Genomic DNA, 22,259 nt, shown 5'->3' on the forward strand with positions numbered 1-22,259 from the left:
TTGTATTGTATTGCATTGTATTGTATTGCATTGTATTGTATTGCATTGTATTGTATTGTATTGCATTGTGTTGCAATGCTAAATATCGCCGACGATTGTTTTTGACATTTTCCTATTTAAAAACTTCTACATTATTTATCTAAAAATAAACAATAAAATGTTAATTTATATACACAATAAAATCAAGAAAATGGGTGATGCTTTTATATATATATATATATATATATATATATATATATATAATTATTACTGAAACATTTATGAAGCGCTAATTAAAGGAATCTCAAAAGCGCTATCTAACAAAAACTGAACTTAACAACATAATTGAAATAACAAACGAGAAATCATAATACATCGCACAGAAATAAGATTAAAATTTGGTCATAAACAGAAAAGTAATCGATTCAATAAAACGAAAATACGAAATAATATTTAGAACATGTCGACTAAACAGAGAGAATCGATCAATAATGCATCACAATGAAAATAAATGAGTTTTCAGTTTCTTCTTGAAGTCACGCAGGTTTAGGTCCGGATTTCTGAGAGCAGCAGGCAGGTTGTTCCAAACAGTTGGTCCAGAAACAGCAATGTTACGAGAGCCTATACGGAGACTCGTTGTTGGGATCAACAGCAGGTTTGAAACATCGGATCTCAAGTGTGTTCCAGATGCTTTTGAAGATCTCTTTTTGAACCTGTCAGACAAATAAGATGGAGCTAGACCGTTGATAGACCTGTAGACAAGTGTTGAAATTTTGAACAACACTCTTTTTTCGACGGTTAGCCAATGAAGTTCCTTCAATATTGGAGACACATGATCGTATTTTAGAGCTCCAACAACAACGTTTGCGGCTCGATTTTGTATTGATTGAAGTACAGCTATGGATCGATCAGGTAAGTCATAAAACAAACTATTGCAATAGTCGACGCGTGAGTGCACAAATGCATGAACCAACGTTTGCAACGTGGATGTATTTAGGGATCGTCGAATTTGATTGATTTTCCTGATTTGAAACATGCATTCGGCTGAGAGCTTCTTAATGTGTTGTTTCATTGACAAACCTGAATCAATCGTGAAGCCCAGATTAGCTGCTGTCTGACAAAATGCGATGACCTCATCATTAACAGTTATTGAATTTATATCTATTCTTGAAAGTTGCTGCCATGTTCCAATTGGTAAAAAAACAGTCTTGTTTTGGTTTAGTTTTAAACCATTGTTTTGCATCCACTTATTGACCCCAGACAAACATTTAACCAGTTTGTCCAATTCTGATTTTAAAAAATCTGGCCTGCTCGTAACAATAATTTGCAAGTCGTCCGCAAAAGCATGACCTGAAAAACCAAATGATTCTATTATTTTTAGTACTTCAGATCAGGAACAGAATATGACCTAGAACCGAACCTTGTGGCACACCAGACAGCATAACATTAACCTCAGACAATTTACCACCGAATGATACCTGTTGTGATACCAGATACGACTCAAACCACCTCAGAACAGCACCAGAGATTCCAAAACTGCAACGTAGTCTTGTTAAAAGTACTTTGTGATTTACGCAATCAAATGCGGATGACATATCAAGAAAGACTAGCATTGCCACATTTTGTTCATCAATTGCCCCGTACACTTCTGAGAAAACTTGCAAAAGAGCAGTTTCTGTCGAATGGTACTGACGGAATCCAGATTGATATTTCGGCAATAAATTGTTATTGTTCAAGTAACTGAGTGTTTGCCTGGCAACCACACACACACACACACACACACACACACACACACACACACACACACACACACACATACATATATATATATATATATATATATATATATATAGAAATCGCACGAACCAATTAAAAATATTGGGTATTACATTCACCTCTACACTTAATATAGCACCTCATACCAATCATATCATCACATTCAAACATTTCAGATTTCCCGCAGATTTCACGCACTCAAAACACTCCGCTCACATGGTCTCAGAGGCATCAAATTATTTGACATCACTAAACCACTTATAATCTCACGCATCAAATATGCAGCTCCCTCCTGATCTGGTTTTGCTACACAACAACAGCTTCAGCAACTACATTTCTCATCAAAAAACTAACTCGCCTCAACCATCTACCTGCATCATATCCTACCGTCACTCAGATATTCAACACACACGATTCAAGGCTGTTGAAGAAAGTGGAAAATAACAACAACCGCGTCATCCATCCTCTACTACCACCAATCAAAACTACTACACACAACCTTCGTCAACGCAAACATAACTATCCTTAAATACATCAATGCTCAATTAAACTTCATCACTTACTCAATTAAGTTTCCCTTTTTCTAATCAATCACTCAACTAACTTACTAACTAACACTAACTAGTCTATTAATACATTATTTTATATATTTGTCTTTTTAAACCATTAATTTTTTTTATTTTCTATACTTTTCATGCTTAACCATTTTTTCTCCGTTATTTTTTTGTTATCATTTTCTACTATTGCCTTGCATGCTGTAACAGTTTCTGCGTTTGTCAGATCCTGAATTTTTTAAAGAATATTTAAAAAAGAACATTGCGTCATTAAAAGAATATTGTATGGTAATTTGCATATAACGCTAAAGGGTCGTTAACACATGCGCGTACAGCTGGCATAATTTATGCTAAGAAATAATTAGCATATGCATAATTAGCATATGTGCAGTTAAAAGCCTAAAGGGTTATTAGTATTTTAGTTGCAGTAATCGAGAACACTGCAAAAAAATGTTCTCACACATTTTGATCAAATGTTTCTGAAATTAACATATTTACATTACATGCGTTCATGGTTAATCATAATAATTTTTCGAAATACATTTTTGTGATAAGGGCCATTTGAGAAGGTTATATGTATAAAATCTCTACTCTGTACACTTGCATGTAACATTAGACTGCAGTAACTCTGATAAGAATTAATGATATAATTTGCAAATTGCTCTGAAGTCTGTTTTATTCTTTGCTATCATACATTTTTATTCTCTTACTTTCAAAATTTTCCTTCACCAATCCTCAGCGCTTGTTGCCCCAAAAAAAATCAGCTGCCTTGGACCATGACCCTTCAAGTCCCTCTATAAATCCAGCCCAATTCCATGAAGATCCAATTTTTTGATAATCATACATACATAGTCATTTTGGTTGAATGCCTCGGTTTCTGTATGATAATAAACATTATAATTTTTTGACCCATATTTGTCAAGGAAGCGTTTTATTTAACCGACAAGTTTTCCATTCGTTAACAATTTCTTATTCGTCCGTAAAATTTTCTTTTTTTTCTTTTTCTTTTTATTGATTTTTATTTTCATTGCACCTTCGTTGGCGCCATGATGTCCGATAAATTAACATCTATTTTTTTTAATAACTTGACGCAAGTTTATATTTCGTAAATTATTTGGAGTGATTTGTTACTTAGAATGCAACGACGCAACAAATAATGCATCACCGTGCAACGCGCATCTAGTTGTACGTATAAAGGGGTATTACATTTGATTTTGTGATGTTGTTTTCAAAAGGAATGGCTAGCCGGCTTATTTTATTTAAAAAATCATTTGTTCGAAATCATTAAATTTAGAAATCTCCCTTCATTTTTTTTAGGTCTAAATAGAGAAGATATTTCTAAAATAACTGCGTACATTTTTGCTAATCAACGTTGTTGAACCGCACATTCCTAATCTAAGCATGTGACGACTTACTATATATAGCTTCAACACAAAGACAGCAGCCCTTTTTCTTTTGATAACTTCATCTTTTTAACAGTAACAGGCCCGACTCTGTACACTTGCATGTAACATTAGACTGCAGTAACTCTGATAAGAATTAATGATATAATTTGCAACTTGCCCTGAAGTCTGTTTTATTTTTTGCTATCATACATTTTTATTCTCTTACTTTCAAAATTTTCCTTCACCAATCCTCAGCGCTTGTTGCCCCAAAAAAAATCAGCTGCCTTGGACCATGACCCTTCAAGTCCCTCTATAAATCCAGCCCAATTCCATGAAGATCCAATTTTTTGATAATCATACATACATAGTCATTTTGGTTGAATGCCTCGGTTTCTGTATGATAATAAACATTATAATTTTTTGACCCATATTTGTCAAGGAAGCGTTTTATTTAACCGACAAGTTTTCCATTCGGCCAGAGACAACCGATGTACACACCTATGCATTAAAACTCAAATGCTGGGCGGAGACACTAAAAGCAACCGCTTTTAGGGTTTTTTATTTAACCGACAAGTTTTCCATTCAGCCAGAGACAACCGATGTACACACCTATGCATTAAAACTCAAATGCTGGGCGGAGACCCTAAAAGCAACACAACCAAGAACAAGTACAAATGTGAGTTACATTCAAAAAGACCTCTTCACTACAGAACAGGTTTTTATTCGTACGGATGCTCACCGCTCACCACTACAACCTCCATACGAGGGACCCTATACAGTGGTAGAACGACACCCAAAATATTTCGTCATTGACAAAAAGGGGCATAGGGACACGGTGGCAATAGACCGCCTCAAACCCGCATACTCACCGGCACCATCAATACCGTCATCCATGCCCCATGCCAACGACCACAGCGCTGACACCACCTTCTACAACACCTTCAGCAAAATTAATTCCGTCGTCGAACGACACATCAGCATCAACAAAAACGTCAAGGCTATCTCCATCAACGGACGAGGACATGTCAACAACAGAAACATCTACGTCGACACAAACACACCCAAATCGATCCATCGACACCAACATTCCATCACCCCGGAGAACCACAAGATCGGGAAGAACAGTTCACCTCCCATCTCGATATCTTGATTAGCATCGATCAACAGCTTGCGCTGATGATCTGGTAGGGGAATATTGTTGAACCGCACATCCCTAATCTAAGCATGTGACGACTTACTATATATAGCTTCAACACAAAGACAACAGCCCTTTTTCTTGTGACATTTTACGATCGAACTTCTCTTTGTCTAATTGCATTGCCGAACACGTTTTCATTTATTTTGTATTGCGCAAATAAATACGTTATAAACATTCTTACTTGTTGTTTCTTATATCTAAAGAAACTCGCAACAACGTCAACTTATCTTAGATACCCTAAGTTCACACTATATTGCGTCACAAATCTCAGAGTTCAGAGATCATTTTAATAAACGACAATATTTTACTTTGGTACCTCCATTGCAGTTAGTATTATAATTTATGATTAGTTGGAGTTGCGTTACTGTTTGTGAAAAATCGTCTAAATCATCTCAGGCTTCAAAGGCCGCAGTGAGAGTACCGTAAATAAAATATTATTAGTTTAACATTGTGCTGACTCCAGTTAATTAAGCTTTGATAGCATCATAAACAACAACATAAATAAAATAAATAAAAATAGGTTTGGTTGGTTGGGTTAAGTTTTGTTATCATTGATTTCAATTCATCGTTGAGCAAAGATCAAGTCCGGATTATATGTTGTGTTACATATTTATCGAAGACCGATTTCTTAACTGTTATAGTTTTTTAATTGTTTTTTTTCACACTTATTTTATTTGAATCTTTGATCAAGTTTAATAGATTTTTTACGTTTAGAAAATCGTTTGCATGTTGTTACTTGTTAAGAATTTGGTTTATTTTTTTTTAGTTTGTCTGCTGATTTTGTTAGAATAAGCAGCCCGTAGGAGGTTATTTATTCTTAAATAGATGTCACGTTGGTGTGTTGTGGTAGATAGTTTAGTGTGGCCCAATCTTAAAATAAACAGTGGTGCGGCAACGTCATCAGGATATTAAAAATTGAAATTCTCGATTAATGCGTTCCACTTTCGTTAAAAAAATCAATTTGAAAAGGCAAATGAGAGTTCAACATGATATTTTTTAAATTAAATTAATTTAAGTAAATTTAACGAATGATTATTTTGATATTAGTTAATGAGGAACATCTCATGGTAATATTCATCCGATGTTTGGCACTAGGTTGACCGTTTTTCCATCCTCTGCCAGGTACAATCTCACTCGGTCGCTTCGCAAGTCGTCAGTTGACCCCTCTCCATACCCAATCACCTCCACCTAGATAAAATCCAAACATGAATATTATTAATAAAATGTGTTTAACAAACTAACTTTATATATATTGAAATGTGTTTATTTAATAATCCTGCACTTAAAGTTTGAAATACATATATGAAAAGAAATTTTAACATTTCAATGTCACTTGACTATCAATATGAAAATTAATAAAAAAAAAATGAACAGAGCAAAGCTGTCAACTAACGCGAAGATGAGGATAATTTGCTTGCAAAAATTCTCGAGCTTCTTCAACCGGCTGGTTTAATGAGCATTTTTCAATACGGTTAATTATATGGGATGATAATATTTCTCGAAAATATCAAATTTTAGTTTATTAAATGGAACATGTACATGTACAGTGGCGGATCTAGGGTGGGGGGCTCGGGGTAAAAAAAAGGTTGCCAGTCTAATTTTGCCACACTACTCCAAAACATAAACATTTCCAAAATTGTAATCCCTTCTCCGTCATAGTTGTTTAGATCCGCCACTGTATATATCTATCACCATACAGAATGTAATGTGTGATTTGTATGGGCATATGTTGGGAGTGAAAAACGCTGCAGGCAACTCACTTTTCCTTTCAGCTCAGGCCATTCCTTCCAGTCAAAACTTCGGGGTTGATGAAGGAGATAGTAAAAAATAAAACATTGTAAAGACGATCCATGCAAAGTGGACCACGAAAAAAATATTTGTCATTTTTAGAAAATAATTTTTTACTAACTGGGCGTGAACAACGTAAAAGAGAGCCAGGCAAACGAAGATGACTTTCATGTTCACCGCTTCAAGTTCACAGCTGTCAATAAAGAATCTATTCTATTCCAAACTTATTTAGGACTATTGGTTGAAATAAATTGTGGGTCGGCAAAAAACTCACTGGTACACCTCTATCTATAACAATAATTTGTTCACCGTAAAAAGCATGCATCAGACAAACTCACAATTGCGCGCCTATAAATATAACACACACTCACACACATACATATATATAATACATAAAATTATATATATATATATATATATAATTTTTAATTTTAACTTTTTATTTATGTTGATTATGCCATGATATTTTTTTTGATAGCGCTTTTGAGATCCTTTGAATTAACGCTTTATTAAATTTTTTATTAATAATAATAATAATAATATATATATAGCTTCACATATATATATCAAGTTTTTTTGTACAGAAAAGTGAACTAAATTTGTAAGGTATTATATGTGTATATATACAATCAAACACGGACACACATACACACACGTATATATATATATATATATATATATATATATATTATGGTTGTTAAGAGGTAAATATCAACGCTCAGCCGAGAAGCCGATACTGTTATATATATATATATATATATATATATATATATATAACAGTATCGTTTATAACGTTTTGTAGCAGAAAGCTGTTGAAGTGCAAAGCTTACAAATAGTCCATTTTTCAGTTAAAAAAATATGGGTGAACATTTGTTGAGTACTTGTCCAACATGAAAAATAAGACCAAACAGGAATCATGCGAACAGATTCTAAGAATGCCGAAAGATTGAAACGAAAATGCTCACCTTCACAGGATTCCTACGATGTTATATGTTAAATTGTTTTAAACAATTATATAAAAGCAAATGCAATTAAACTATTTAAATTTACAAAACAGTACATTTCCTATGAGTAAAACCATACTAATGACGAACAAGCAATTTTTCAAAGTGCTCAAGAACACTAGTTATTGATTTTGATTTCAACACCTTGCAGCACATAGGTTTCAAAGATAATTCTGTCTATAAATTAAAAAACAGCTTTCATAAATTTGAGAACATTCAACAAGACAGGATTTAAGAGTCTGTGATTTAAGAGACGCATTGAAAATAACAGCCAACCAACCAACCAACCGAATCAGCTATCGAACATTTTTTTAATCCATTTTATTCACATTATTCATTTTATCCATTTTTATTCGGTCGAAATTTAAAGTTTGGTTTGGCCATTGCTAAAAGCCGAATAGAACAACTTTCAATTCAGCCATCATTTATTTTACTTTCATAACAATGATTGTGAAAAAGTTATTTCGCCTATTTTAGATGTAAGACACAATAAACAAGAGACTGATTTTTTTCGATAACAAATTGTTGGATAGAAATGAATTGCATACTTCTTGGTGGAGAATTCATCAAAAACAATTAGAGTTACCAACATTGTCTCTAAGCAACATCTTGCTTTATTACAAAAACAGAGAAAAACGAGCAAACAACGCAGAAAAGTTTCCTCACGGACAGGATGAAAATACTTCACTCACAACTTTTGCATTATCCAAAACACACACACACACACACACACACACACACACACACACACACACACACACACACACACACACACACACACACACACACACACACACACACACAATTGATTCAGTTTTCTTCTTGTTTCCAACAATCGTAACAAAACTTATTTTAAAAATTATAATGAGTCAGGATGTTCTCGCGCTGCTACGTGATTCTTCATATTTATAAATAAACATAAGATAACATCTCCGAAAAACAGAATTTTATTTATTTACCAAATTTATATTTTTAATATATGAATATATATTTATATGTAGGAGATACACCATAGAGAACAAAGGGTATGTATGATACAATTGTATTTATAGTCATAAAGTTTGTTAACGTTGTTATAGAATGGAAGCCCACTATCGTACATGAGAAGATTAATATAGCGTACAAATTAGACAATGTACATCAAAAATATGCTTAATTATATAAGTCTGTCTAAAGATAAAGCAAAAATCAATAAATACACATGCATGTACAAATAACTGACATAACGATCATTTTTTATAAGAACACATCGTGCTAACATCTACTTATATTTCGTTGTTTCTTTTATATCACACATACACACGTTAAAATCATAAAAAACGTATATGCATATAATGAAGGAAACGAATTTAATTAAAAGCGCAATTTATATAGCGCTTTCAATCAGATCCTCCAACAAATCCTTCGTAATGAAGAGCACTGAAGACCGTTCATTCTCCAACTCCAACATCATCATCATCCAACTTTTTCAACTCAGCATTCTTTTACAATATTAATCAATTAAATGGGGAACGTTACGTAGATATAATATCAACTGGGAAGGTAAAATGTTAATAAAATTTCTTTTAACTTTTCAATTTATATATATATATATATATATATATATATATATATATATATATATATATATATATATATTGATATACGTAACTAAATAAAAAAAATAAAATAAAAACACACAATGAGAAAAATAAATGTAGAAATGTTAAACTACAAAGCAGTTGAACTTCACTTGAAGCAATTGATGCTAACAAAGTTTTCAAAATGATCATCTATCTTAGCATAAGATTTGTGAACTTCAAACCAGTAGATGTTCATACGAGGGAGAATTCATTTCAATCAGACGTCCATGTTGTCCACCAAGGGATTTTTCGGCTTGGTGAGATTTTGAGAAAATAATGTTGATAATTAGGGAGATAAGGAAAGAAAGATAATGACTACTAGCGTGTAATAAAGGGGGTAGACTGGTTACCTTTTTGATGAGTGAAATCATAGTTTTCTTCAATCGTTGAACCGGTGTTATTGGGATGTCGTAAGCTAGACTGCTCTCTACCGGCTTGTGAAACATTAAATAATTATGAAATATTTAAAATAAACCTGACTTGTTACAATGATTGTCTTAACAAATTAATTAATCATCATCGAAGTCTTAGCAAATACGTTACGAACAGTTAGGCTCCGATCTATCCATATAATGATCACTAAATTAAAAACACAGCTAACGTAGCAAGTTTTTAAAGTGGCCATACTTTTTTAGGAATGGAATCATCTGAGCTGTTGGTCAAGGTACTGACGTCGTGGTCCCCAGATGGTCCATTGTAATAATATAAAGGGGCGGGCGAGTTGCCGGATTCTATGAGGGGCTGCATCCGCTGCATGCGAAGTTTCTTGCTGTCGTTGCTGCTCTGCTTCAAATTCTGTATTTTTTAAAAATTGAGAATAAAAATCAGAAATTGACGTTCTAAAAGAAAAATGAATAAAATAGAATGAAAACACGACGTTGCATTTGTCCACATCATAATAAGGAGTAATAGTATGTGCATATATATAAAAGCAACAATGACAAGTCCCGAATTTTATTTCGCTGCCATACACCAACGCCTCAACTGCACAGTCACTCTCTTCCGACATGTCTTTCAGACAGCGAATGAACGGTATTCAAACGTCGCAGATCATTCAACCTATCAATCATTACATTACTGCATTCTGTTTAACCTTTGTTACGCGTGATTTCATAATCTGTGGTACGTTAACCATACAATCTAACCCTAACCCTATCAGCGTACATTCCATCTTCTCTACTCTCTCATTTCATTGTACCATTCCTTCTCCACCAACCCACCCACATCACTTTGGTCTTACGTCAACTCTCCTATCTCCCATCTTGTTGAACAATCAATAATGTTCTTACTTTCCTTCTGTCTTCATATTTAATGTTCAAGTCATCTACATCCAACATTTCCCTAGAAACGTTACCACCCCTAGTCCTCCTTAACTTAATTATTTCATCCTGCCTGACAGCAAGTTTCAAGTCTGAACTTTCTATTGCACAACCTAAAAACTCAACAACCATTTTTTACATTATTTCTTTTCACTAGCAATCCTCACTCATCATACATGCACATAACAGTGACCTGCCCATCGTTGCTACATCACACATGCTTTTTTAAACCTCTTCTTTTACTTAACACATATGCGGTTAGATTGCAGAGTAAAGACAAACAAGCGATGGAGGGACTGGAGAAAGAAGCTGGAAATGATGGGATAACCTAGGATCACCACGGTGCAGGATCTACGTTGGAATGGGGCGATGCTACAGTTCAAGTGCTGCAGTCTATCTAGTTGAAGTATTTGCTTTCCCACATTTCTAAACAAATTTGAATGCATAACAATCGACGACCACCAGTTTCAATAGCAATGCATCAAAGCGTAACTTGACAAAATAAACCAGCACATATAACAACACAACCACCACCACCACTACCGCCACCACCACATAGTTCCCACCTCCTTCTTCATCTTGAGACTACGAAATATTTTCTTGCCCGATCCACTCAACGAGCTTTTGTGGGATCGCTTGCCAGGCGACTGCGATGTGGTTAGTGGAGCAATTATTTTAATTGGAATTATCATCATTACTCATTTTATTCCCAATCAATAACTAACATTACAAATTGATATCAAACGAAATTGTCGACATTATTTCAAGTAAGAAAATTATTATTATAAAGTAAATGAATTCTTTATTTCATTGAAAACGAAAAAACATTTAAAAAAAACTAAAGGACAAATCAAAACTGACTATCGTACAAAAATAAAAAGTTCTGCAAAAATCACAATTAGAAGTAGAGGCCTGACAAACAGCACACAACAGCACGATCCAATGCATATTGACAGCAACCAAATTAATACATATAATACTAATAATATTAAAACAAGGACGAGGTCGAGCATTAACACACTTTTATATTTTTATTGTATACGTCATCATCTCCTCTCTGCACATCCCTATCACTGCTGTACATGTCAACGCCGGAGAGGGTGCGCCTCGTCTCTGACCGGTGACGATTATCTTCCTCCCTCACCCTTCTGAAATTCGACAACATCGGATCTCTATTCTCGTCGTTACGATGGTGCACGAACTGCTGAGCACCTCTGCTATCGTTGTTGCTGGGATTATTTGACGAGGCCACCGAAGGTCGTCTCAACTCATCCTCTGGGACTGGCACGGGCAGCTCCTCGAGTGGGTACGTTGACTTGAGGTGTGGCAGGCACAACGTGTTTCTTCTCTTCAACTCGTCCACCCTGTTCTCGTCAGGTGTCTCTGGAATGTTATTGAGTACAAAAGTCCCACGACGAGCGTTCGAAAGACTGCTGCTACTGCCTCCCAACGACAGTCGACTACTTGAAGAGAATGCGAAACTGTTATCGTCGATGCTGCCGTGAGACCGTTGTCCATCCTGCGTTTGTTGTGGTAGAGATGATAATGTAGCAGATCTCTGGCTGGTTGATGACAAACGACGTGATGGTTCTACAGTGCTGTGTAACCTGCCACTGGTGAAGTTACTGCCCGGGGAGGGTATGTTGTGCAGAGACCTGGTCATCTTATTTTGTTGTTGCACCAAACACCAATTCACATCCTCGCCGGGCTCGTCGTCGTTTGAAAACATCATGCCCAGGCCCTCTGCAGTGAGGCGATGAAATGAATGTCATTCTTCAACCAATTTATCTCTTGTCATTTTTATTATTGTTAACTACAAATAATAGAATAATAAATTTGTTAAAGCAAACATTATTACACAACGCTGTGACTAATTTGCAGAATCACAAATCATTATTTTGGTTTTCTATCTAAAAGTTAGCTGCAAAACAAGACAAGACCATCCCAGACCCAGCCAGCCACTCACCTACTTAACGTTACCTTTGTTTATTCTTTATAATGAAACTCTGTGAAACGCAGAACTGTTTATATGTCATTCTATACTTATAATTAAACTTTCTCGCCACAAAGGCTGTATGTACACTATCTACCCCACACAACGCACATATACACACATTAAGTATGCACGCGCAAGCACCGCATCATACGGGTATGATGGTCTTTGAGTTTCGGGCAGACAATATTCGAACCATGCCACTGAGTAATAACAGCGCGAGACATGGCACTTCTACTGAGTGAGCTAATTTCTCTGACCCCTTATGATTATATGTACATTCTTATGTTTGTTATTATTTATTTATACAAATAACTAACAAAACAGTCCAAATCCTCTAATCGTGATTCCGCTAAATCTAAAATTTGACAACAAAAAGTTGCAAAAAAATGAAGAAATTACTTGGAACGGGATTATTATTTTTTGGACCACCTGGGACATCCCTACTTTCTGGATCATGACCTACAGCTGACGTCGACTTTGATTTGGGAGCGCATGCAACTGGAATCAGAAACTGACAACCAGATGACGATGATGTCAAATTTGATGGAGTCAATGGTGAAGCAGTTATCGAAATTCCATAACTGGATATGGCAATATATTTTTAAATAATCTTATTATTCAATTAGTTTGGCAAATCAGTAAAAATGCTGCGACATGTTTTAAATGCCCTCTTTGATATATCTCAACGCCTTCCTTGAATGGTGAAAGGCAGGTGTTTATAACAAGTGTTATAGATGGGCTTGTTTAAATAATTAACACATGAAAACAAAGAAATACATATATGTTACGTTCCTGTCAATCAGTAATTAAGAAAAAAAAACTAAATATATATTTTATACTGACAATTGAAGAAAAAACGTCATCAACACAATTAATTATTAGCTTAATAATAAAGCTGAAAATTGTTTGAGTTGGAAAGATATCAGATAAGTAACAACAGAAGTAGAAATTGAAACAAAACATATGCAAACTTGTTCCATTGTCCATCCTTTTTGCTTGGCAGATGTTGTTGATGTATTGGTGGTTTTGTCGACATTTTGTTGATGCTTGAATGAGCAATGTCTAAAAATAAATTTTAAATTTGGTCATATAACTGGGCCATTATCCGTCAATTTGAACGTAGGCCAGCACTCCACAAATTAAAGTTTTAATCATGATTTTCCAGCATATAATAAAGTTGATTAAAATGGAGTACCTGAAGTTATATTTTCACTTTTTTTCTCAAATCATGTTTAATTATAATGATATCAATAACATGCAATTATCAGTCAATAATATATTTACAGTTTGTATGAATTCACATGAATTCAACGTTTTGAAAACTAGGACCTAGACCCTTACTCTGTCATTTTTTTCAGGTTGCAGCAGTTAAAATTTAACATTAAAAGATCACCTTTAAGATTGAAGAAATAATTTTTGGACTGCAAGTAATGTTATCGATCGTGTTCTACAGTAAACAGAATGTAGCAATGATAAATTCACGATGTACGTGGTTCGCTGAACTGAGTTCCGTGCTCACATGCAGAGCAAGTATATAACTTACGAGTATTAATGTGGCAGCCCATTAATTTAGACACCAGCTCTGGATGTCGTACTACAATATAATTAACATCACCAATGCACACACGCAATAATGGCATCGTCATTTTAGTATTGTTTTCCACGTTTTCTGATACAAATTAGGTAGAAAATGTAATAAATTGGCTGCGAAAAATTATCAAACTCAACAAATATATTAAAAAACGAAGATAGTGGCAGAAGTTTACGCCCATCCTTATTCTAAATCAATGAGAAGAAAACGTAATCCCACCAATAAATTAGCACTAATCAATGTAGCTGCTTTTATTTTAGTTTGTAATTACAGGCTCATTATAACATACAATTTAATATACATTCAAAACAACCAAAAAATAACACAGACATTTATAAAAATATTCAAACCTTATAAAACATTTTATTTATAATCTTGGAAACAAAAAAAACATGCTAATTTATCAAACTACAGCTCTCATGAAAATTTTCAAAAAACAAGACTGAAAATTTTATTCAAATTACAGTAAAAAAGTTATTAATCATAAATTATGCTCTTTTATAAGGATTAAATTTGAAATCTGAGAAGCCAACCTTGGAAAGAACTAATAGTCGAAGAACTGGATGACCTCGACATGGATTGTCGGGTAGAGGTCAAACCTGGGTTCTTCTGGGTTAAAGATTTTGGTCGATTCGCAAGAACCGCCAGCTTATTTTTAAGAACATTTATTTCTTCGTCTGAAATAACAAATTTTAATTCATCTATTATTATTATTATTAAACCAAAATTAAAATTAATACAATTTAGTCATCACATTATTCTCTTCCATGACAATTTACTAAGCTTGTAGCATGCTCATTTGATGACAAATGCAGAAAAACAACAAAACAATTTATATTAAATATTCTTTACTTTTATTATGTGATAAAATGCTAACAAACTACCATAATGATCCTAAAAACAGCCGACATAAGAAACAAGATCATCAATAAAATTTTCTTCAAATAAGAGTTAATGAAATTAAATAATTAAAAAAACTGAAAATAATATACAAAATCTGCAACTACACTAATTAAATGCAATAAATTGCTGAATAGTTTAAAAAAGATTTTTCTAATTAATTTGCTGATCTGCATCGGTTGTGATTGTGACATTGACTTATTGCGAACTTGTTGCACTGAGTGTATTATAAAATAATGCAACCTTTTTTCTTCCTGAGAGCAACTTCCTTCTCAAAATCCTTCCTCAACTTATTCAACTCTTTGATATGATTCAAGACCTCCTGAATATTAAATGGTGAAAGTTACAAAAATGTTATATTTACAATGAATAGTAAAAAAATATAAATAAGTAATTTAATCAACAACATTTAACAAGAAAGAAACACAAAATAATAACCTTTTCTAAATGGTCTCTGTTTGTTTCTAGCTCATTGACTTTGGACCCCAATATTTCATTTCTTTCGTTTGCTTTGGAAAATCTCCCTTGCATGGCCTCAATCAGTGTTTGCAGGTCAGCATGGTGCTGCTTATTGAACTGGTTGTTTTTTGTCATTTCCTGAAGCTCTTTCATAATTTTCTCCTTCTCGATTTCCAGAGTTCGTTTGTTTCCATTTGCGACCTCTATCTCGTTTTTCATCTTTTCGATGTCTCCTTCCAGACTAGTCACCTTCTTTGTGTAATACTTAACATCTACCTTTTCAGCCCGGGCCAACTGTTGTTCCTTTTCAAAGATTAGATCAGTTCTTGCATTTGTTAATTGAATACTCAACTCATTGTATCTTGTGAGTAGATGTCCATACTCTTGATCTATGTTTCCGAACTTTGAATCTTTATCTTCTAACAATTTTTCAAGTTTATTTATCTTTTTTTCCATTTCATACACCATTTCTGCTGAATCCTTTTTTTTTCTATTTAAATCTTGAATTTCACTTTTATAAATTTCTTCTTTCTCTTTCCATGCCTGGTTCTCCTCAGTTTTCTTTTCAAGAGTTGACTTGACCTCGTTAAGTTCATTAGTTGTTAGTAAAAGTGCGTCAATGTTTGACTGGTTTATCAAGATAATCTTTTCAAGAATTGACCTGACCTCATTCAGCTCATTGGTTGTTTGCAACAGGGTGTCAATGTTTGACTGGTTCTCATCAGTTTTCTTTTCAAGAGCTGAATTGACCTTATTCAGTTCATTGGTTGTTTGTAACAGGGCATCAATGTTTGACTGGTTCTCTGCAGTTATCTTTTCAAGAGTTGATTTGACCTCATTCAGCTCATTGGTTGTTTGCAACAGGGCATCAATGTTTGACTGGTTCTCTTCAGTTTTTTTTTCAAGAGTTGACCTGAACTGATTTAGCTCATTGGTTGTTTGCAACAGGACAGCAATATTTGACTGGTTCTCTGCAGTTATCTTTTCAAGAGTTGATTTGACCTCATTCAGCTCATTGGTTGTTTGCAACAGGGCATCAATGTTTGACTGGTTTTCATCAGTTTTCTTTTCAAGAGTTGACTTGACCTCATTCAGTTCATTGGTTGTTTGCAACAGTGCGTCAATGTTTGACTGGTTCTCTTCAGTTTTCTTTTCAAGAGTTGACTTGACCTCATTCAGTTCATTGGTTGTTTGCAACAGGGCATCAATGTTTGACTGGTTCTCTTCAGTTTTTTTTTCAAGAGTTGACCTGACCTCATTCAGCTCATTGGTTGTTTTCAACATGGCGTCAGTGTTTGACTGGTTCTCATCAGTTTTCTTCTCAATATTTGATCTAAGCTCAATGAGCTCATTGGTTGTTTGCAACAGGGCGTCAATGTTTGACTGGTTTTCATCAGTTTTCTTTTCAAGAGTTGACCTGACCTCATTCAGCTCATTGGTTGTTTGCAACAGAGCGTCAATGTTTGACTGGTTCTCTTCAGTTTTCTTTTCAAGAGTTGACCTGACCTCATTCAGTTCATTGGTTGTTTGCAACAGTGCGTCAATGTTTGACTGGTTCTCTTCAGTTTTCTTTTCAAGAGTTGACTTGACCTCATTCAGTTCATTGGTTGTTTGCAACAGGGCATCAATGTTTGACTGGTTCTCATCAATTTTCTTTTCAAGAGTTGATTTGACCTCATTCAGCTCATTGGTTGTTTGCAACAGGGCATCAATGTTTGACTGGTTCTCTTCAGTTTTTTTTTCAAGAGTTGACCTGACCTCATTCAGCTCATTGGTTGTTTGCAACAGGGCGTCAATGTTTGACTGGTTTTCATCAGTTTTCTTTTCAAGAGTTGACTTGACCTCATTCAGTTCATTAGTTGTTTGCAACAGGGCGTCAATGTTTGACTGGTTCTCTTCAGTTTTCTTTTCAAGAGTTGACCTGACCTCATTCAGCTCATTGGTTGTTTGCAACAGAGCGTCAATGTTTGACTGGTTCTCTTCAGTTTTCTTTTCAAGAGTTGACCTGACCTCATTCAGCTCATTGGTTGTTTGCAACAGGGCGTCAATGTTTGACTGGTTTTCATCAGTTTTCTTTTCAAGAGTTGACTTGACCTCATTCAGTTCATTGGTTGCTTGCAACAGGGCGTCAATGTTTGACTGGTTCTCTTCAGTTTTTTTTTCAAGAGTTGACTTGACCTCATTCAGTTCATTGGTTGTTTGCAACAGGGCGTCAATGTTTGACTGGTTCTCTGCAGTTATCTTTTCAAGAGTTGAACTGACCTCATTCAGTTCTTTGGTTGTTTGCAACAGGGCAGCAATGTTTGACTGGTTCTCATCAGTTTTCTTTTCAAGAGCTGACCTGACCTCATTCAGCTCATTGGTTGTTTGCAACAGGGCATCAATGTTTGACTGGTTCTCATCAATTTTCTTTTCAAGAGTTGACTTGACCTCATTCAGTTCATTGGTTGTTTGCAACAGGGCGTCAATGTTTGACTGGTTTTCATCAGTTTTCTTTTCAAGAGTTGACCTGACCTCATTCAGTTCATTGGTTGTTTGCAACAGAGTGTCAAAGTTTGACTGGTTCTCATCAATTTTCTTTTCAAGAGTTGACCTGACCTCATTCAGTTCATTGGTTGTTTGCAACAGAGCGTCAATGTTTGACTGGTTCTCTTCAGTTTTCTTTTCAAGAGTTGACCTGACCTCATTCAGCTCATTGGTTGTTTGCAACAGGGCATCAATGTTAGACTGGTTCTCATCAATTTTCTTTTCAAGAGCTGACTTGACCTCATTCAGCTCATTGGTTGTTTGCAACAGTGCGTCAGTGTTTGACTGGTTCTCATTAATTTTCCTTTCAAGAGTTGACTTGACCTCATTCAGTTCATTGGTTGTTTGCAACAGGGCATCAATGTTTGACTGGTTCTCCTCAGTTTTCATTTCAAGAGCTGACTTGACCTTATTCAGTTCATTGGTTGTTTGCAACAGGGCATCAATGTTTGACTGGTTCTCAACAGTTTTCATATGAAAAGATTCAGTAACTTCTTTTACAGCTTTGAGATAGATTTCTCTTTCTTTCAACATTTCAGTTCTCAAATGGTTTACCTCATTGGATAATTGCAGCACAGCATCAATATTTTTCTGGTTTTCATAATTTTTCTTTTCAAGTGCTTCATTAAATTCTTTAATTGAATCAAGTTGAATTTTTCTTTCAGTAAACAACTCACTAATTTGTAAATTGAGCTTCAACTCATTCTGCTGAAATTTTGCATTGTTGAATTGAAGGTTTTCATTTTTTTTGGTGAGGCATGATAATTCATTTGTTAGTTCTGCAGTTTTTTGTTTTAAACTGCTCAGTTGATTGTTCAGTTCATTAATTTCGTCCTTCAAATTCAATTCAATAACTTCACCTAGACACTCTCCTGAATCAGACAGATGACTTTTATCTAATGACTTGCAACCAAAATGTGTGTTTTTTTCATAGCTTTTTTCTGCAACTTCATCTCTCAGATCCTTGATGATGACTTGTAATTCGCTTATAGTTTCATTAAGGCCAATGACTTTATCCTGTAGTTCAGAATTGTCTTGAGAAAGCATAGAAATTTGATTGCGAAGACTATCAATTGTATTTTGACTTGCCTGTTTCGACCGCAACTTATTTAATTCATCATGTAGCTTATCATTTTCTTTCTCTAAAAATGTATTTGATTCTTTTAAATTGTTTGCCTCCTTCAATAATTCTTCATTTCTTTTTCTTATTTCATTTTTCACATCTTCAGTAGTCTTGTGATCAGATTGTATCAGTTCAGTCATTGAATTGTAGTCACTTTTCAATTTTTCACATTTTCTCTCACACTTGTTTAGTCTTTCTGTTAGCTCTGTTATCTTTTCATCTTTCTGATCCACCATCAACTCTTTTTGCTGCAATTCAAATTGTATCTCACTCCTTAGTTTCTGTTCAGCTATGAGTTGATTTTGTATTTTTTTGAGTCTCTGTTCTCTTTGTGTAATCATTGAATTTAAAGACTCGTCAAGAGACTGGCTAACTGGAGAGGAATATGGGAAAAAATATTTTGCCAGTATGTTTGCTTCATTGATATCAAAACCTGAAACAAATTATTTCATTGAAATAGTTGAGCCAATTTGATTAATTAATATCAAAGTTATTCAATAAATAATTATAATACTCAAATAATATTTTAAATGACTTACTAATTCTGTTTGATATAGGAGTTGAAGATCCACTGGGTTTGCTGTTGATGGCATTTGTCTCTGCTAAAAGGCCTTGATAAAAATCCGGATTCAATTCAAGCAATGACATTTTTGGAATTGCTTTCTGTAGTAATATTTTAATGGCAATTTGAAATTGTTGATCCAAAGACATGGCCGAATTCACAAATATGGCTGACTTCTCAGAGTTTATGCCAGCAATGATGATAAGCAACAAGCACTACAAAATAAATGAATTAATAAAAATATTTAGAATTTTAAAATGAACAATTTTTACTTGAAAAAATCTTTGGCAAAATTTAACTTACTTTGCCTAACTCCAATGAGTCTCCATTACCAGCCTTATAAATATTGAAATAATTATCTAATGGTCGGTGGAAAACATCCTCCAGATGAGCTCTTACACTTTCCAAAGTATTTTCGCTTTCAGAATGTTTATGCCTTTCTCTGAAAGAGCATTTTTTGGGAATCATACTTGCCAAGTCCTTTAGGATTTTACCATCGTTTAAACATTGGAACGTTTTTATTTCCTCACCATGAATTAGGGAACACTGCAGAAGAATTTGTTTTAAAATAAAAATGATGTCATAAAATAAATGAGAATTTTTAATTTACCTTGAATATATTAATAACTATTACACAATATAAAATATTTTAACTAGTTTTTAACAAAAATTTTGAAGTGAAAGATAAAATGAATTTTTTTAAAAACTTATCTTACCCATTGTAATAATACTTTTCCTTTACTTTCATCCATTGCTTCTTCATCAAAAATACTCCAATGTAAAAAGGTGTCTTCCTTATCCTAAAAGTTAAAAAATAATAATTTAGTTATCACAAATGACAAAATGGACATTTTTAAAACTTCTTCAACTTACGGAAATTAAAATTCCATCCAAAATACAAAAGTAAATACAAAATTCAAAATACGTACCAATATTAAACTTTTTCCGCTCATATTGTATTCTGGGATGCACCTCGAGTTACGGTAATTTTTCAATTTTTTTAAACCGTATAAACCGACTAAAAGGTTTATTTATTTTAAAGTTTCTTACGAAACAATCTTTCCTGAAATACTTTTCTGAACGTTTTGAATTAAATGTCAAATTGAGATATTTCACAAAATCTTAAAATTACGGAATAAACACTTTTGAAATTCGTGAGTAAAGTTTAAGTTCGGGTATAACATTACGTAGCGTAGCTGAAGTTGTTATACATCCTTTAAATACTCGAATGCCCAAAGACTTATTATCGATTACGATTCACTATGATGATCTGCAAACCAGCAGCGCTAATTAAAGAGTTTTAACAACCTAACAAAGGTATTCTGCAACAAATGCGTCAAAGCAAATTTATTCTTTTACAAGGGATTACTCTTATTTATAACATTGACCGAATACTACAAATTGTAACAAACTTCACTTAATAAAATGTTTTACAATGCACATTAACAGGTATTGTTGAACATTTTATAACAATCAACAAAATCATTTTTTTTATTTATAACATTGACCGTATACTGCAAATTGTAACAAATTTCACTTAATAAAATGTTTTACAATGCACATTAACAGGTATTGTTGAACATTTTGTAACAATCAACAAATTATTGTTTGATTTGTAATGAATCATCTTCATTACAATACCTATAATCTAATTAAACATCTAATTTCTTATAATAAATAATATGATAAATGAGATTTTTTATTAATAACATAATTTTACAGTTTGAAAAAATCATTTGAATGCAACAATATCACACAAACACATTTTCATCATAACTCATCACTACAATTTGAGAAATTCAACAATTTAACATAATTTTGAAATGTATGTCTGAAAACAAATTAATTCCGATCTTTAAAAATACGCAACGAATAATTTTGATGACTTGTAATTCTGTCAATTTTCTTTTTTCAAGTATTTCCAATGAATATTCAACTAGGATTTTTTAAAAAAACGAGCAAAACTAAAAATATTTACGTGTGTGTTTTGTGTGTGCTTGTGCGTCTGTTATCTGTTAAATCAAAACATACGACCGGATTTATCAATAGACAAACGAGACAAATATGTCGGACTTGCAGTTTAGGGAGACTCGGAAATCCCGTGTTCAGATCCCATTTTTGTTCTAAATATTTTCATTTTATTTTTTATAACATTTTAATTTAATGGTTTTGTAAACGTCTTTATTATGATTCATTTAAAAACCATTTCTTGCTTTAAAATTTTTGAACATTTTGGGAGTTAAAAATCAGAGCAAAAAATATTTTAGATATCTAAAGATAGAGGATTAAACGTCTAACGTAAAATCATTTTTATTCGTAATAAAAATGTCAACTCCAGTTTGAATATCCGAAAAAATGTTCAAGAGGAAAATTTACAACAGCTTAATAACTAATTATAATGCAACTATGTAAACTAAAATATTTTCTTTATTCCTTCCTTTTTTTTGATGACATCATGAAATAATAATGTGCCTTAG

The 22,259-nt window shown here is 33.7% G+C and overlaps 1 protein-coding gene across 1 annotated transcript; it reads right to left on the reverse strand.

Moving 5' to 3' along the window:
* Nucleotides 1–8,631: 8,631 nt before the first annotated feature.
* On the reverse strand, nt 8,632–16,846 carry HELRODRAFT_189650 (hypothetical protein). Its single transcript, XM_009031020.1, has 10 exons — nt 15,551–16,846; nt 15,356–15,434; nt 14,746–14,889; nt 13,593–13,683; nt 13,021–13,202; nt 11,647–12,368; nt 11,192–11,272; nt 9,934–10,101; nt 9,657–9,740; nt 8,632–9,559 (listed from the first exon to the last, which is right to left on the reverse strand). Exons 1-10 carry the CDS (start codon nt 16,037–16,039, stop codon nt 9,524–9,526), a joined length of 2,076 nt encoding a protein of 691 aa, XP_009029268.1. The 5' UTR covers nt 16,040–16,846; the 3' UTR covers nt 8,632–9,523.
* Nucleotides 16,847–22,259: the final 5,413 nt, after the last annotated feature.

Source organism: Helobdella robusta (genome assembly GCF_000326865.2).
Source record: "Helobdella robusta unplaced genomic scaffold HELROscaffold_7, whole genome shotgun sequence".
NCBI classification, from domain to species: Eukaryota; Metazoa; Annelida; class Clitellata; order Rhynchobdellida; family Glossiphoniidae; genus Helobdella; species Helobdella robusta.